Source organism: Diorhabda sublineata, chromosome 11 (genome assembly GCF_026230105.1).
Source record: "Diorhabda sublineata isolate icDioSubl1.1 chromosome 11, icDioSubl1.1, whole genome shotgun sequence".
Taxonomy (NCBI): domain Eukaryota; kingdom Metazoa; phylum Arthropoda; class Insecta; order Coleoptera; family Chrysomelidae; genus Diorhabda; species Diorhabda sublineata.
In genome coordinates this window covers 8,877,696-8,897,229 of record NC_079484.1, presented here as the reverse complement: position 1 = coordinate 8,897,229, position 19,534 = coordinate 8,877,696, and the positions used below count along the sequence as shown (strand labels likewise).

Sequence of the window (19,534 nt, the reverse complement as noted above, 5' to 3'; positions counted from 1 at the left end):
TTAATTACCGTCTTCAACGCTATTTGTCTCGAAGTCATTCATGATTTCTGGGTCAAAGGTTCTATCATAATTAATATCGGTCTGATATGGTACAGCATTGAGATAAGCTTGCCCATTACACTGATCAACTGATCAACAGCCACTTTGCAGTTGTATGTATGTATGCAGGTGGTAAAATAGTCATGAAAGGTTCCAGGAATTCGTTACTCATTGTCCAACACCATTCCTGTGGTTCTAGATAATTTCCTAAGCAAATTTGAATTTGATAATAAACGCGATTGAAATGTTGATGTTGGCTGCTCGACTTGTTGCTGGAATATTTGATAACTGCACCGATTCATTCGACTGTATTGACCTGACGTATAGTGCATAACGGAGATGATCGATACTATCCAAAGATTTCGGAGCATTAGAAACTGTTAATAAGGTTTGCTTTTTTACTCTCAAATAATCTCTGAACCGTACAGTTTTCTTCAAATGCTGCGGCAAGTTTATCTAAATTAGGCAGTTTCTTAAATGTTCTGAAAAAAGTTTTCTTCCAAGAAGTTGTGTCACATCCGTACAGAAACAAAATGTGTTTTTTAGAACGAGGATACTCATCAAAACTTTTGGTGGAGTATATTTCAATTTTTACATTTGCTTTGCCAACTTTTTTAAAAAAAAATTTTTGTTTATGAGATAATTAGAAGCACAAGTAAATCTATATATTGACCTATTATAACTGCTGATATTAGAATTATTAGAAAGGAAGATAGAATTTAATCCAAAAGTTAATAAAAAATGATAATTATATATTTAGCAATAAATTATAATCTCAATATTAAGTTTTTTTGATCGGGACTACCAGTTGACCGCGCGTTTTGCGCCCTCTATCTCGAAAACAGTTCAATGTATAAAAAAATGTTACATAAAAAAGTTGTAGAGAATCGAATTCTCTACAATATTTTTATTAAACACAAATAGCTTAAAACCCATGGAAAACGAGATATTTGCAAAAAATTAAAAAAAAAAAACGTTTTTGTGATCTGACTTTAAAAGTTGCGACCAACCGATTATATGTGAATTTTGGAATAGTTTTAGGACGCCAAAGTACAAGTTTTTACGTGGTAATATACTAGTTATGTCGATTTTCCGATGTCAACCCCCTATAATGACTGGACTAGTATTGTATCATTAATTTGGAGAAGTTTGCTTCATCTATAATTGACTTATTTTACATAGTAAGGGTAGAATTAATAATGGATTTGTCTCCTCAGATTTCCAGAATGTATACTTGGAAATTTTCCTTCAATTAGTGTTTGATCATTTATAACATGGTGTGGTATCGACAAATTGAATCTAACCCTTGGCGTCGATTGCATGAAGCTTGTGAAAGTTTTATCATGTACGTCGTTAATGACACGTTTCGTGTATACTATTTATTCAACGTAAATTTGTCGTGAACGTACAAAACGGGAACGTTTGAATGAAGTATTTCCATTATTCTGTTTATTTTATTTAGAACGCTTTTTACGAGTTTGTTCTATTTTGTTGCAGATATTCTTAATGAGGTTGAAAATGAACCAGGAACCCTTAGGGGTGGCTCCCGATATTGTACTGCCACAATCTCTCACAAGGTGGGACGCGACTTTACCTTCCCAATACCTCACAGATTACAGCACCGTTTGTGAAACTAAACATGCTCCTTATACTTTCCCATGCGATCATGGTATCAATAACAGGATCATATTATGGTAAGTGTACATTTTTCCATTCTCTGTTTCCTTATCTAAAATTTAAATTTCGTATACTTCAAGATAGAAAGTTCGGAGAAAGAATTGCTTTGTTTTAAATAGACGACTTTTGTACAAATTCATCTCAACCTTCCGTGAATTACGTGGAGTTTAATAAATCCGATATCTTTCTTAATGTTGACGAGAATACTTTGAAACCTTATGCAACTGGAATTGAGATGCTACCAAACTGCAGAGTAACAGGGATTCGCAGGTACCAAACGCTAGCAACTCACTATATTTTGCTGCTCTTTGCTCAATCATGGAGAGAACAAAGATGTGATTTTGTTCAATAATAACAATAGGTTTGTTCTTGATTTAGGAATGGTTCTCATTGAAGAGAACTTGAGCAACCGTACGGATTCCAAGGTATTATCGCAAGCACTTTAATGGGTTTTTTAGTGAAACACTTTTGAAACCTTCAAAGAAGATGCCAATATCTATAAAAAGGTGTTTGGGATGCGACAAGAGAAACGATCTAAAGCCTTAGTACGGTTGTCACGAGTCTGTCATGAAATTATGGCGTAGGTGTGTCAAAATGATCAGATTTTCACAAAAACTGTGTTAACATTGGTATTTAGTTTCAAAAAGGGCTTGATATCTTTCTTAATGTTGACGAAAATAGTTTGAAACCTTATGCAACTGGAATTGAGGCGCTACCAAACTGAAGAGTAACAGGGAATCGCGGGTAACAAACGCTAGCAATTGACTATGTTTTGCTGCTCTTTGCTCAATCATGCAGAGAACAAAGATGTGATTTTGTTCAATAAAAACGATAGGTTTGTTCGTGATTTAGGAATGACTCTGATTGAAAAGCACTTGAGAGATGGTACAGATTCCAAAGGATTCTCGCAAGCACTCTCGTGGCTTTCTTAGTGAAATACTTTTGAAACTGTCAAAGAAGATGCCAAGATCTATAAAAAGATGTTTGGGGTGCGACAAAAGAAACGATCTAAAGCCTTAGTAGGATCAGATTTTCACAAAAACTATGTTAACATTGGTGTTTCGTTGCAAAAAGGGGTTGATGTCTTTCTCAACGCCGCTTGACATGATCCAGTACGACGACATGGATTTTTACGACAGATTTCGAATAACTAAGCCCACATTTACGGCAATATTGAAACAAATTCGGGATGAGTCGCCATTTTTCAAGATATTATGCTCTACATAACAATATATCTTAGTATTTTCTAAAAGTGAAGATAAAAGTTTTCGAGTCATGAAACCCGGTATAAGTTTAACTATAGAATAGAACATACAAACCCAAAAAATTAAAGTAAGTAGTTAGTTCTTTCTGATCCTTGACATTCTAAAGACATACTTCCAACTATAGTTTAAATAAAAGACAATCTTACAATTATTAACATGTTTAATTCTTTTCACAACAACACCCTAACCTAATCCATAATCTTTTTTATCATTGACAGCTTTCTTGTTCCTTGTTTGTAAACCATTTCTAGAAATTCTCTTTTCCTATTATTAAATATACATTCAATTATAAATATTAAAAAATTCTTTCAATGGTTCACATACAAAAGAGACAGCTATAATAATAAAAAATATCTCGATAACTCATGAAAAATTTATAGTTAATTTCATAAATTTTAATACAACTACGAATAATTTAACTGACAGCTGATACAAATCTTTGAGATGTAAAAGCTGAGGAAAAATTAATTTTTTATGTTAAAACAGAATTTCATTTTAATTTTTTCTTTATTTTGATATTCATGATCTATTATTATTATAAAAATTGATGAAATCAAGAAAAATTATCACGAAAAAGATATAAAAAGGTCTAAGAAATAAAAAGTTGAAGAAAAATAATATAATAATGTATATTAAATAATATATAATATAAATAAAACAATCAATTAGATTTTGAAACTTTTTCGAATTTTTTAATTTCAACATTGAGAAGAATCATTTTTTTCCTTGTGCTCCTCTAACTCTCGTGCTTATTTTCTTTCCATAATTTCAGTTTCCTTCTCCAATAATAAATTTTTTTTTTCATATTTATTTTTCGTTGTTGCTTAATACTTTCCCCTACGGATACTTTCGTAGGGGGAATCCACTTCAACATTTTTTGATGCTTCTTTCCAAAAGTTAATAAATGTAAATTAGATCAATGTACCACGGGTTCAAATGTCCATTTCAAGTCTAACCTTTTCATGTATTTGTTACTTTATTTCCAATAATATCCTTATATTTCTTCAGATCCTCAAGCCCCTTCAGCCCCTTTTTCCCAAAATTGGTACTACGAACTCTTCTTGTAATCATTGTCAAGAATAAACCAGAATAAAAAAAATTATTACAATTGAAAATAATAATTGTGCATCAATCATGTGAAACGTTTAATACTTACGATTAAAAATAATAATAATGATTGTTGAATTGAATAATTGAAATAACAAATTGAATTTAATCATTAAATTGGCAAATAGAAAACACAAACAGCACGCTACCAATGAACGAGACAAAATAAATATTAGTGACAAAACAAAGATCTGTTAACCATACGAGGTCTTGCCATTAAATAACGAGACTGGTTACGAAAAAGGGTTTTATTATAAAAATTATTCTACATTCGAAAGCTCCCCTTCAATATACTTCGCTCCCCTAGCCACACGCCTTTCCATACGCTTTTTACATTGATCTAAGCAGTGCTGGAAGTCTTCTTTGGTGAGCGCCTTTAAGAGCTCTGCCGTTTTTTGTTTTACCGCTTTCCTCCACTCAAATGGGGCGCCTTTCAAAGCAGATTTTATCTTCGGAACCAAAAAAAGTCACACGGTGCCAAGTCTGGTGAGTACGGCGAGTGTTCGAGCACTGAAGTGCGCTTACAGATCAGGAGTCAGATTTTTTGGCACCAACTTCGCATTTTTTGTCATGTGTAATTCCCCGTGTAAAAGTTTTCTAACCGTTTCTTTATCGGCGTTTACAGCCTCCGCAATCATCCGAAAGCTCATTCAACGATTTACGTGCAAAATTCGGTTGATTTTGGTCATTGTTCCGGAAGTTGATACAGTCACAGGACGACCTGGGTGCTGGTCATCTTCAGTGATCTCTCGGCCCTCACTAAAGCGCTTAAACCACTCAAAAATACGCGCACGAGATAGATAATTGTTCCAATAGGCCTATTGCAATAATTTATAGCACACTTAGTCGAAGTTTTTTTCCAATTTAATGTGAAATTTGAAATTGATACGTTGCTCCTGTTTTTCGTCACACATGGTTTTCTGTACGAGAGAAAGGCACGTTCGTTTCAAACCGCTACTGTACAAATACTATAATAGTGACGGAAACGTTTTTTGGGACGTGCATAGACAAGATATCTAGATACCTAACGCACTACTCGCTTTTTACCTCACCCGTCAAAGGCGCCCTCTAGGCGCCAGATCTCGTATATTAATTTTGACAATGCGTCTCTTATTTTTGTCTATTAACGTATCGTCTCGGATTACCCAATTTCTGTATTATATTAATCCGACTGTGAAGAATCATAAATCTAACTATTTAACCTTTACTCACTTTTGTATTCGTTAAGATTTATTGTAAACTGGCCGTCCTCAACGTCTTACTTAAGCGGTTTCATATGTCCTTTAGACACTTAAAGTTCCATTAACTTATGAAATTACTCACCCTTATTTTTGTATTGATGTGAGATCTGACGACCATAAATATAACTTATAAACTACGATCAGATTTGCCAACCTTCTTTTAACGCCTTAAGGGAGCCTTTACTTAATAGACCGTTATAAATCACTTTAAAGACTAAGTTGAAGGACCTTTTAATTTTAAGGAACCTTTAGTTAAAGTGACAGTTAGGGTGGGATTATGAAACTTTCGTTAGAACACATAACATTGTCGAGAACTATTCAAATATAGGAGATCGGTGCCATCTCCAATGATTGGCACGCCATCAAGGGGGGAGTGATTCGCGGGCAATTGAAAATTCTGATGAACACCGAAGGATGCAAAAAATGTGACGTCATAGCCTCAAGGCATCGTAGTACTCAAGTCAATTTACGTAAGAAATTTTAAATGGTACTTGACGATTGACCTTCAATACGATATTCAATGCTTTCTTATCACCTTATAATGAAATTGAGATAAGAAGATAAAGATGTATTATAATAAAAACGCCTTCGAAAGTAGTAGTAAGTTGGGAAGAGTAATATAAACAGTAATTTGATATTGTAATTATTATAGAATAAACACGAAATTGTAAAACTAAAAGTTTAATAAAGAGGGTTTCTATTGATTACCGAAATATTTATTACTTTATTAAATCAGTGTAAAACTTTAGATTATGGATCGTCCATTTATAGTGATTTGCGGGTGGTGGTGGAAGGGGATTAGCGAGAGTAGGCTCCGCTCTGAAGGGGGGGTTGCGGAGCCTCCCCGTTTTTTTAATTAGAAGATAAATTTTGAGGTTATGTCCAGTATACCGCACTGATCACTACAAATTGCATACGTATTTAGGAGTTCTCCGCACCCCCGGAATGAGCTGTGAGCGGCGCCCCTTTAGAAAGAGCGGCGAGTGATGCCCCCCAAACCTCCGGAAAGAGCTTCGAGAGCCTTCTCCCCCAAAGGGAACCTTTCTTTAGATAATATAAAACTCAGGTTATATTGGGTGTATATTAGTACAGACTACATAGTACTTATACATTGTTAATTTTATAGTTGGTTGAGGTTTTAAATTAAATACAAAATAATAACAACCTAACCTAACCCTACCTAAACTTAACCTAACTTTCTTGACGTAAGGAAGGCGAACAAACGATGAATGAAAATGTAACGCCGTAGTGTCACCAACTCTGCGTCAAAATTTTGGGTTAAACAATGTTTTAAAACAGGCCAGATTGTCGAAAGTGTGAAGTAAAAATGAAAATATCAAACTGAATTGAAATTTGGCATTGAAACGTATTAGCATTCTGAGAAAATTTCATTAATTAAGACATAATCCGAATCCTAAACGATAAATGTCAACATTGGACACACCATGCATGACAAAATAGAAAAAGCGTCTTAAATGAGTTACATTCCGCTTCATATATAGCTGGAAAACACACATTTTCAAAAATTAATTCCTCAAATTTACGCAATTTAAAATTTAGTATATAAACTCCTTACCTTATGGACAATTTGCCAGAAAAATGTAGACATCCAAATCGAAGGTCCATAATCTGAAGTTTAGCTCGTTCAGTACAGGTAATATAATTTTTGAATGGTCGACCCATTATATAGATACAGACGAAATGTACACCCATTTACTCAAACTTGTCAAAAAAATTCTTTAGGTAATATTTCAAGTCAATAAGTCGGCCTCCTTGTGATACTTTATCTTCATATTGATTTTCTTCAGTATAAATAGAAAAAACGATTCCTCCCGTTTGATATAGATAATGTAAGTCGAAATAATATCATAACGGACTCCTTAGTTCTAAAAAGCTCCTATACACTCTCAAGAATATCTTTTTTAGCATCTTCTTCGCTCGTGATTTAGTTTATTCAAATCAACGCAAAATATGGTGAAAAGAACCGTACATTAAAGTACATCAAGAGGGTTTGTTCGTATTGATGAACTATGATTGAACAAAAAGAAAAATTATCTGATAATTTGTTGCCTGTTATTTTTAGGACTGGTGATATATCTTCTTTACAAGTAGACGCCATAGTCAATTCAACTAATGAATCTATGACGGATAGCAATCCGGTTAGTGATAGAATATATCAAAGGGCCGGTTCAGGATTGAAAGAAGAACTCACTTTAGACATTAGAGGTAAGATAGAAGATAATACGTTCACGCTATGTTATGTGTAAAGATTGGTAAAGGTAAAGTCCACGTGGACTGACGGTTTGTAAGATTTTATCCGGGAAGTAAATTATTTATCATTGCTTAGTTTGGTATAGGTGCCGTGCGTATTTATGAAATATTGATTGATCCTCGCATAACTGTCTTCTGCAATTTATATTGGAAAAACTACTATATATTAATGTGTAAAACTTTATAATAAAATTTTCATTCATTAGCCTAAACATTGATTGATCCAAAGATAATGATCTAGAATCAAATAATAGAAAATGTTTTATAAATTGTCATTATTCAAGTTCTGCCATTTACGCCAGATGTTGAAAAAAAGAATTAAATTCTGACAAATATGCGAGTATTATTTGATTGGTTATAGAAATTGGTTTACACTAAATAACAACAATTTGTAAAGTTGAATTTTAAGAATTTATATCCTATCTATATCTATCTACACTATTCTAATTATTATGACGATCTAAAATATCGAATGTTTATATTTACGGTTGACAGTTCAGTCCAATGTGCGCTCAGGAATCTGTTTGAGTGTTTTAAACCCGTACAGGATCTTTAACTTTAGGTCCTATCCAAACATCAGAATTTTTTTGTTTATCATCATTTTATTTATTTAATTAAACTCCTAGAATCTTTTAATCACTATATTATTACGAACTCGTCTACGACACGGTTCGTAAAGCCAGTCCGGTCTGGTTATAATGGAACTCTAAAATTTTCGAATACCACAAATCGTTTGATGTTTATCGACGACTCTGATATTTCGTTTGATGCATTTTTTTTTATAAACAGCGGCGAGTTGTTTGTTATTTTTTTTAACTAATTTCTTCTTCTAAGTAAGAGTATATAAATTTACTCCACTGTTGAAAAACTGTTCAAATAAATTAAGAAAAATAATACTTTTGGATTTTCTCTTTCCGAAAATCTCAGTTTGAATTTTCCATCAGTACTAATATTTTTGAATTTTCCTTTTACTTTCGGTAACTCACCATAACCTTCTTTATTCCCGTCTTTTGAGATACTTTTCCACGATTGTCACTTTTTTATAATTATAAGGTTACAAAATTGACAACGTTGGATTCAACATTAATTTATAGTTTATATATTAAAGTTAGCCCACTTTGATGTTTCATTGCCACGTTCCCAATAAGAAACCACTCTTATATATATATATATATATATATATATATATATATATATATATATATATATATATATATATATATATATATATATAGTCGCTTCAGGCAGGCGGCCTTTTAGGCATATAGCGAGGAAGTGATTCCCTTCCACTCTTTCCTATTTCTTGCTTTCGTTTTCCAGTCCTGAATGCCCCTCTCTTCCTTGGATCTTCTGTCTTCTCTGCGTACCATCTTTTCCTTGGTATTCTTTTTTTTTTAGTTCCTTCTTGTTCTATGTCCATCATTTTTTTTTGTTGCTCTAAAATCTCTGTATGTTATCCCGCCACTATATTAATTTTACTGAAACAGTGTTCCAATTATATAAAAAATTCTTGTTTTTAGTATGCTACCGTTATATTTCATTGGGTCAATTAGTGATAACCATCAAAACACAAAAAGTATGAAGGGAATTTCTCCAACAGATCTAAGAAATGATTGAAAAGAATTTCTTCATTTATTGTCTTCAACAAATTATATACCAATAAAACGATTTGTTCTAATGGTTAATAACATAGTAGGATATTTTTCTTTGTATTTATTGAGTACAACAATTGATTTCAATCAATTTATGAAGCTGTTTAATATTAATGATTTGTTATACATTCCAGAATGTCGAACAGGAGAAGTAAAAGTATCTCAAGGACATGCACTGCCAGCACGATTTATTATTCACACCGTAGGCCCCAAATACAATATTAAATACAAATCCGCTTCGGAAAACACCTTACATACTTGTTACAGGTTAGTCTAAAAATAAAATGTAATATTTGATTAGTAGTTAAAACTGACACAATGTAAATATTTTTCTATTAAATTTTAACTGCATAGTCTACTTTGAATTTCAAATAACAAACTACCACATTCGCAAATATGAGAGTATAGTTTTTCTCTTCGCCACTTATATTTGTTTCAACAACAAACTAAATTTCAAATTACCCCCTCTCAAGCATTTAATACTTTCTTTTACGTCCTAATTTTTTAGAGCTATCAAGAACCAAATTATTAAGTTGTCGTGTTTGTTTTTAAACATCCTGTATAAAATATTTGTAACATAAATTAATCAGTTTTAATTAATAACATAAATTATACATTTAGTTACATATGTAATTGATTGAAAATAAACATTTTCGATACATTATTTGTAACATCAAATAGCTTGTTGTACAACTTAGGTCTAGCACGTTTTGAACACTTTACTTTTCCTACAACCTATATTACACTCAGTATTTTGCATCGGTGTAGAAAGTTGCACTATTGTGGAATGCACTATTTTCTTCACTAGCTCATAAGATTAAGTTGGAATTTCTGGAACCGTTGGTGATATTCATACTGAATACACTGTTTACACTACCAGTAAATCACTGTCTGACGCACGTAATCAAGTTATAGTCTTCAGAGACTGGAGGACACATTTATTCCTGAACTATAGAGTGGGCTGTGAGGAATTGCCCCTAAGCTTCTCTTACATTTAGCAGCTTCGAAGGTTTCAAATGCATCCAATAATTTATTATTGGAGACATATTTGAACAATTTTACATTATTAATATTTATATCATGATTATGAGTGGCAGCATGATTGGGAATACTCAATTTTTCGGTTGGTTCATACTTCAAATGAGCCATGTGCTCTTTAAACCGGACAATAAATAATATCTTAGTCTGCCCAATATACTTTCCGTCACAATCACCACTGCTGATTTCATATATATCACAAATGTGTCCAATAATAAATTGTTGGATGCATTTGGAAGCATTAAAATTGCTAAATGTAAGAGAAGCTTAAATATTGTCAAAGAGCCAATTCCCTATAGTCCAGTCTATAGTTCAGTAGACAAGGAATGAATGTAAAAATTCTCGTCAAGGAGGAGGTTTTCAGCTGGGATTAATTTAAGTTTATTGTGAGTGTTAGTGAAGTAGTAGTGTAAACAGTGTGTTCAGTAGCTCATAAGTTGAAGTATTAAGTATTTCATGTGTATGTATATATATGGATTATTTATTTACAGCTGCCGTTGCCCAACGATGATCTCCATCTGTATCTATCTACCCACTCAATTTCCTTCAAATCTCTCTTCCTTGTTTCTTCATCGACAGTATCTCGCCAAGATTTTCTGGGTATTCCTTTTCCCTTCTACACAAGGGACTCCAGTACCATAACAATCGATTTTCCTCAATATATTCAATAGTACTTTTATTCATATTTATCTGTCCACTTATCTCATTATATGTTATTCCATTTCCATCGCTGTGATTTGTTTTCATCCTTTTTATCGATCACCTAGCTTCCAGCCTCGTATGTCATTATACTTAGAATCATTTTTGTGATATTCTTTTTTTTGTCTTTTTTGTCGTGTTCGTATTCCATAGTATAGGATTAATTCATTTTCGTGTCTGCTTCAGCCTATTTTTTATTTCTTCTTTAGTTGCTCCTCCTTTGTGGTGATAAATCCTATTTGAATTTATCTATCTGTCCAATTTCCAAGTTTTCATCTACTTCTAGATTATTTACTCTTCCATCTGTTATTTTTAGATATTCTGTTTTTTGTATAGTTTATTACTTTCCTACACTCCTTCTTTAACTTCCTATCCATATAACCCAGATAGTCCTCATCCTCTAATATGACTACTTACTTTTCCACAAAAATTAGTATAGTATATTTGTTGATTTCTGACGCGTACTTCTTTTTAAAACGTGTTAAGTTGTATTCCATAAAAATGTTTAACAGTGTAGGGAATGTAGAGCATGTCCTTTAATTGTTACAAAACTGTTTCCTTTATGTATGTTTCTTACTGTTATATTCTGAAAGATAGATTTCATTTTGTTCCATAACTCTCCATATTTCTTTTCTTGCCTTTTCTATGAGTTGTTGAATTGTGTAGATGTGATCTATTATCTACCTTTGTGCCTTTTTTTCCCATATTCATAACAGTCTTCAAAAATATATTTTTTTTATTTTATTTCAGGAACGTTCTGCAGAAGGCCACAGAAATGGGTCTACATTCAGTAGCAATTACCGTGATTAATTCTGTTAAAAGAAACTATCCACCAGACGAAGGAGCTCATATAGCACTGCGTGAGTTTTGAATTAACTTAATTTTTGAATAAGTGACTGTATTTTATAAACATTACCTACTTGTATTTTTTTTGAAATTTTCTTCTTATATAAAACTAAATTGTATTGTAACAAAACGAGGTATCGACTGTTTATCTTAGAATTCCAGATATCAAGGTTTATAACCTTTAAGGAGAAAGTTTCAAGTGTTTTTAAATTAAATTTAAAATCAGTCAACTTCAACTTTCCTCTTTTAGTGTCATAATTTAGAATTTTAAACAAAATATCTGAAGAACACTCCAGGATATTCGTTAATTGCATAATTATATAAGCAGAGGCCAAGTTACAAAGGAAAGAAAAATAACCTATTTAGCACCATTAAATTATAGTCATATGAATACAGTTCGCTACAGCGCAGTTAACCATCTTTCGGTAATTCTTCAAAAGAATTGAAAGACAATATGTCCGACGCCCACTTGTCGTATCTGACAGCTAGATGGCGCTCGCGTAAAAGTTACAAAAAGTGCACCTGCAAGACACGTAAATCCCAAGAATACAGGTGTTTGTGTATCGTGGTTATTATAATGGTCAATATTATTATATTTACTTTGTATTATTCATCTTACCATGGAATGAATCACACTTACCTGATAAATATAGTCAAATGCGTAAATAGCTTTTATCTGATTAAGCAAATAATTCAGATAGTTCGATAGAAGATAATGTGTTGTTCGCACCGATTTTCCATCAATTATCAGTATCAGTGTTGGTTTAAACGTGATCCGATTCAGAGAAGATTTTAACTACTTTTTAGTGAATTATGCTCATTTCGCCCTCTAGTTCACAGTAAATTTTTCAAATTTCGGTATGTAATTATTGTTATTCAATTATTAATTTCAAATGATATAATAGTCCACTAAATAATCTGAAAAAAGCAAAACCTCGCAATTTTTTACTCCTACATCGATGTGTACAAGAATTTGGGATTAGGCTCATTTCACCCTCTAGTTCATTTTCTCTACTGTGCTGTTGTACGCATTTTGTTTTTTAAAGGTGAAAACTACCCCTAATTGTAAAAAATAACATTTTAAATCTTAATATGGGTAAAATTTGGTTTATATTAGTTAAATAAGGATCGTTTTATGCTGAAAGATACAATTTCATAATATTTCAACCCAATTTTTATTATATAATTTAATTGATCTAAACAGAAAAAAATAGAATTCCATAGAAAAAAATATATTAACACTTACATTTACATACATAATCATGCATTATATACAATGAAATTTATAAATCTGGCTCATTAATTTTATATTCATCAAAGTCGATGTCGTCTTCGCCCTTTTCAATTACTGAGAAGTTTGAGGAGATGGGATCAACTCTTAATAAACCAAACTACTACTCGATATGCTCGGGACGAGCCAGACTTGTCTATTAGGAAGCATGCTGTTGCTTTAAACGTGCATAGATTTTCATTATTCTACATTTCACAACAAGATCTCGGATTGCTCCCTTACAAAATTCAGTTGGTGTAAAAGTTGAAGCCCCAGGATACTGATCAGAGGCTTGACTTTGTGTTGAGTATTTTCCAACGTTTACCAACATCTTGTTTTCGGATGAAACTCATTTTCATTTTAATGGACACGTCAACAAGCAAAATTTCCGCTACTGGAGTGTAACCAATCCAAAACCCTTACGTTCGTCGTCTATAGTGTCCGTATGGGCTGTGATAATCGCACGATGAATTATAGACCTTTTGAAGATGAAAAGAGACGTATAGTTACAGGGAATTCAGAGCGTTATGTTTAGATATTAGACGACTTCTTTGTGCTTGAACTACAAAACTTGAATGGTTATAATCGAAGAACACGGTTCGAGCAGGACATAAATTAACCTCCACGCAGTCCAGATTTAACACCTATGGGCTGTTTTCCGTGGGGTTATGTCTGTTATTATTGTAGTATCAATAATTAAAAGGGTAGTTATAGTAGCGCCATCTTTGTGTTGATAATCGAAATAGTTTAGTTGAGAGTATTGTACTGTCTTATAACAATAAGTTTGTCTAATTTCTGTTATGTCATTTTTGTAAATAAAGTAGTCTCTATTCTCTCTTACCAATACAATAATGTCAAATCTAAAGTTTAAATAAAAGTCATCGTGGAGAATAGCTGCCTAGCTGTCATAGGTAATTTTGGTGCTATATTAAATAAATGTCATTAGAGCAACGGCTTACACTTCGATGATGTTATTTTAAAAAAATAAATTCTCAAGCAATGTTTTCTAACATTTTTTCAATAAACTCCTCACTTTTCTTAAAATTGTCTTTATTTAACAATGAACTTTCTTTTAAGACACCTTGTATGTTACATTCTTCTAATTAATAAGATTCGTGAAATTTTCTGTTTGTCTTCGTCAAAAAAACCCTGAAACACTTGAAATTTTTCCGTACTATTCGTGGAGCAAGTTTCTTCTATAATAAAAATAAAAAAAATTTGTTTTTTTTTTGTTTTCCAGGTACCGTGCGTCGTTTTTTTGAAAATCACGGCAGTTCGTTAGACACTGTGATATTTGTTGTCGATAAAGTAGATTTAGGTATTTACGAAGTTCTTTTACCGTTATATTTTCCACGATCCAAAATGGAGGAAGAATCGGCCAGGTAAATATCCATGTACAAAATTCATTATTTTCTGTAATACAGTTTTACATCTCATGTGAATTCAACTCTTACTATTGCACTGTTATTTATGAAAAATTTTCAAAACCCTTGTTATTGTTTAGCTAAACCGTATGCCATCAACAATTAGTTGGGTTGCCAACCATACTTTAGAATAATGTATAACTATTCTTTCTGTAGATTAAGCAACATCAAAATACTCAGAAGCACGAGATGAAAACTGAAATGAAGAAAACTTCTTCACTTCAAATACAAAGTCAGTGTTCAGGATCTAGTTTTGATGAGAATGTGACAACAGCAGAATTAGCATTAACATTTCACACTGTGAAGGATAATTTATTTTATAGTAGCATGGATTGAAGAAATAAATTAAACAAAATTTTATATGTAGATTCCAAAATAGCCAATAAAATACGCTTGGCAAGAACTAAAATGGAAGCTTTAGTAACTGAATTATTAGGTCCATATCATTTTATCAATGATTTAAATGATGATGTATTTTTCTGTCTTCAGACAGATCCATCAAATAAAAAGAATATTAAATTATTTCCTCTAGTGGTACAATATTTTTCAATTAATGAAGGGATCCAAATCAAACTATTAGATTTATACAAAAATTCTAACGAATCTGCTGATGGCTTGTTAAAGGTTATTAAGAATCCATGAAATTTTACAACCTGTCATTCAATCAAGTATCAAGTCTCAGTGCAGACAACTGCAATGCTAATTTTGGCATTAATCACTCATTATATACAAATATTAAAAAAGAAGTGCCAAATCAAATAAACGCCAACTGTCATGCACACATTATATTGTTCATATTACTGTGAAACTTGCTAAGGACATTGAAAATATTGTTTTAAAAATATACAGTCATTAATAATCAATTTATAATCAATTAATATTTGTATATAAAAATGTTTCTATGGTTGATGATGAATTTTACGAAATTAAACGTCATATTGGCACTCGTTGTCTCTACTTCCACCTTTTTACTAATTGGGCACCAATATGTAATCATTTCATAAGTTTAGGTGATAATTGTCCAACAATTATACAAGAATTATTAAAGCTAAGTGATTGACAGGATCAGGAAGTTGTTGAAATTTATCTACACTTTACAAGTCACATGCTGAATACATTTAATAAAATAATAAAACGTCTGGAAGGAAATGATGTAACTATACTGGATGTATATAATATTATGTATATTTGAAAAAACGAATTAGATCGTTGAAAAACTGATAAGTACTTTGGTTATGAATCAAAAATGAGGTTACAAAAAATTGGAAAGTCATCGTCCGAAACATTCAATCAGTAATTTTTCACCTTTTATTTTATTTTTTTTTTTTTTCACCTTGAATTATGACACAATGGTCTCATTTTAGCGAAGATAACTGGCTTTCAATACTTCCTAAGATGTCATTGAAAAATGAGGTTAAATTTGAACATTTTGAAATGGTAATTACAAAGGCCAAATTAAATATTAAGATGGACGATTTATATTCCAAGACAATAAGATTTAAAGAGATACAAAAGAAACTCACTAATGATAAAGAATGTTCAAAGAAAAGTACAGTTGTCAAATGGCAATATATATTGAAATATGAAAATGAATATATGAATATATGAAAATGTATCTAATAGCTTACTAAATGTAAAAAAAATTCTTTTTCACTCTCCGATCTCACCACTTCAGCTTTCACTGGAAGAGATGCTTCGAAAGTGGCGAGAAAAAAGAAATAGAGCATCAATAAATTTAATTAAAAACGAATTATTTATTTATTTAAATTTTTATTGTCAAAAAAGCTTTGAAAAATAGCAAAAAATTGTTAGAATGTGCTAAAAGTACACAAAAATATGTTTGTAAGGCAATACAAACATAAAATTTTAAAATTTTTTTTTCTTGTTGTAACCATTTTATGTTTTTTTTTTTGGCAAAAAAGTTGGTAACCCTAACAATAAGTATAGTGTTGTAAATTCAAGATTCAACAAAATTTATTAAAACAATTTTTTTGACATTGGCTGTATTTTATTGTTTTAGATATCAATTGCCTTCCGATATAGGAGGACCTGACGGGGAACCAATCATGCCTGATAGACAGATACGAATAATTGACAATCCACAGCATAGTTTGCACCGTAAGTATCACAAAATAAACAACAACATACGCCATTCTAACATTGTGCCTCGAAAATCACTTATTGACTATCGAAAAAATAACCTAATGGGCAATGGGCCAAAAGGAATATTTTTAAATATCTTGAATAAATTTTCAATGATAACATTTGGAACCATTTATTTTTTATTTAATCCAAACAAGATTACCGTGCGGTTTATGTTTGTTTGATTGATGGTCATGACAAATACTTTTTTCTCAATGTCTTTCTATCTTTTGTTTGCTTCTTTATCCCTTCCTTTTTCCTCCCCTTTATCTCAGCAGCTTCTTCCACGTTTTCAATCCAAGCTTTTTTTGGTTTTTCTTTATAATTTTTACCTGCTATGGGAAAAGTGCCAAAAGGATTATTTTTAAATAGCTTCAATATAGCAAGAGGAAAAGAAGTAGACAAAAAAATGGTGGAAGGAAGTAGTGGAAGAAGACCTTAGAGAGAAAAACATCCAAAGCTCGAGAAAAAAAGCAAGGGACTGGGAGTGGAGAGAAATTATAAGGCTGCGGACCTAAATGGTCTGCATATAAGCTTCTTTCATATTTTGAATCCATGTTTTTCTCGGTTTTTCTTTATAATGTTTACCTGCTATGGGTAATGAGCCAAAAGGATTATTTGTAATTAGTGTGAATATATTTTTTTAATGATAACTTTTGGATCCAAATTTATCACATTACAAAAGTTTTTTTTCCTGGGGTCTCCAAAGAATTATTTTTTTTAATTAACATTAGTCGAGCATTTAATTACACAGGCCCTAACGAAGCCACGCGAATTTATAATTCTTCTTAAATGATAGTGTTCTGCTGAGAAAACTCGGAGAAAGTCAATTTTTGCGACGTCCAAGAAAGGGAGAATATTATTGTTTCCTTCATATCTCGATCGAAAGTACGTACTTTAGTCTCTAATAGCAGTGAAAGCGTTTGATATTTATTCCCTGTGAGAAGTACACGCGCGCATTACATTACACGACCTTTAAGTTGAATTTTCTACCCTTGTAGTGTACTTCTCACATAAAGTAAATATGAAATTTTCGTCCCTGCACGAAAGTACTGTTACGAGCAAGCTCGCGAAATGGGTCCTTAGGCCGGCCCTGTCCAACCACATTGGATTTTTAACATTCGGCAAATTCGCGCGGCGCCTGTTTTATTAATGGCAGACGCGCCTTTGATAAACTTTTTATTAAAGAAGGCGATTTATTACAGTATTTCTTTGTATAATTTTTATGAAAGTCTATTTATTCATTTCTTGTGTTTCTTTTTGTTCTAGAACTTTGTAGAATTCTTTTTGTGGTATATAAATAAGTGTGTGTAGCGCAGTTTAGTTAGATTTAAGTCGTAGCGAATAGAACGAATTAGTAAAAGTAATCGCAGAAATTATTTAAGTGATATTAGGTCAAAAGTTGAAATCTCGGCCCCGCACGTCATGATGCCCGAGTCGAAACCGAGACTGAGAACTTGTATTTGCTCGGGTACATACATAAATGAAAATTTTAGATTGTTTTGTAATAATTGTAATATTTTTCTTTTTTATTTATACGATTTATTTCTTGGGGCGAATTAATAGACACTGTCTCTCACGTTCTCAATTTATGTAATTTCGAATGGTGTTGCGGGTTGAGGATTAGGTCGAGTCATATGGCACAGAGGTAACTCGAATGTTGAAGCCTTGATAAAGATCAAATAAAAAATTGAAACGTTGGCATTTTAAAAAACTCTTGGATATCTTTATTTTGAGTCCTCAACCCACAACACCATTCAAAAGTACATACTAGGAAGGACATTAAATTAATTTTCTATTTCAGTTCACTACAATTATTTATTATAGACTGAACTAAACTGCGCCACATAAACTCCTTATATATTTCAAAATAATTATCAAAAGATCTAGAAAAATAAAGAAACAAAACAAATAAATAAATGGGCAATGTAAATAAACCGCTTGCTATAAAAAATTGATATAAAAACAAAGATCAAACGATTTTCGTGTATTTCATCTAAGGCGGCGCCTTCGTCGAATTTCCGAATTCCACTGAATTCAAGCAGGACCGGTTCCAGGGCGGACATGAGTTTGTAACATAATATAAATAAAAATTTTGGATTAGTGAGCAGTTTTATTACTCTCTCGTATATAAAAATAGACTAATAATTATAAAACTGTTATTGTCAAACAGTTATTTTATCAAAACAATTGAAAAAATTGATAAAAACGGATGTGCTTACTAGGTAACTTTAAGTTTTAAATTTGTATGTTATATTCATAAAGTCAAAATTAATTTTGTTTTGTTTTTGATCAATTCTCTCTCTATTTTTATTTAACTTGTTCTAACATCTTTTACAAAAATGAACGTTGTACGGTTTATGAGATTTGTACATTACAACTCTGTTCAATGATTCCTATATTATACTGGGCCCTCAATTTCGCCACTTGCAGGTAGATGTCACCACTCTTCTATAGTGTTTGCTTTTAAATTAGATTAACTGGAATAAATCGATCAAAATTCTCAGTTCGTCTAGTTAATTAAATAGAACATGTTGTTATGTGGGTTGAATGTCAAAATAACTAGTTTAAATCAAATATTTTCTGAACTTTCTATCATTAACACACAGTTTTTTTTTAATTAATTAATTAAATTTTTATCTAAAAAACAATTCGGGCACCGTAGCACCATCTAGCGCATCGATGAACAGTTGTTTACATTATATTACAGAATTTGTTCACATCATGAAGTATTAGTTTAAATTATTGTTAAAAGATGTCATCTGTGAGGTATTTTGCACTTATTTTTTTCAACCAATCATTGATATACTTTCGGTTTTAAAAACTCAGGTATGTTGTTAAGAAATGTTTATAAAAATCATTC

At 31.8% G+C, this 19,534-nt stretch overlaps 1 protein-coding gene across 1 annotated transcript in view; it reads left to right on the top strand.

Moving 5' to 3' along the window:
- Window positions 1-19,534, top strand: part of LOC130450236 (protein GDAP2 homolog) — an 87,211-nt gene that overhangs the window by 21,809 nt on the left and 45,868 nt on the right. Inside the window, exons 2-7 of the mRNA XM_056788525.1 lie at window positions 1,537-1,733; window positions 7,413-7,555; window positions 9,387-9,519; window positions 11,740-11,849; window positions 14,346-14,487; window positions 16,550-16,647. Coding sequence (XP_056644503.1) covers window positions 1,546-1,733; window positions 7,413-7,555; window positions 9,387-9,519; window positions 11,740-11,849; window positions 14,346-14,487; window positions 16,550-16,647 — 814 coding nt within the window. The 5' untranslated portion in view covers window positions 1,537-1,545. The remainder of the gene's footprint in view (window positions 1-1,536; window positions 1,734-7,412; window positions 7,556-9,386; window positions 9,520-11,739; window positions 11,850-14,345; window positions 14,488-16,549; window positions 16,648-19,534) is intronic.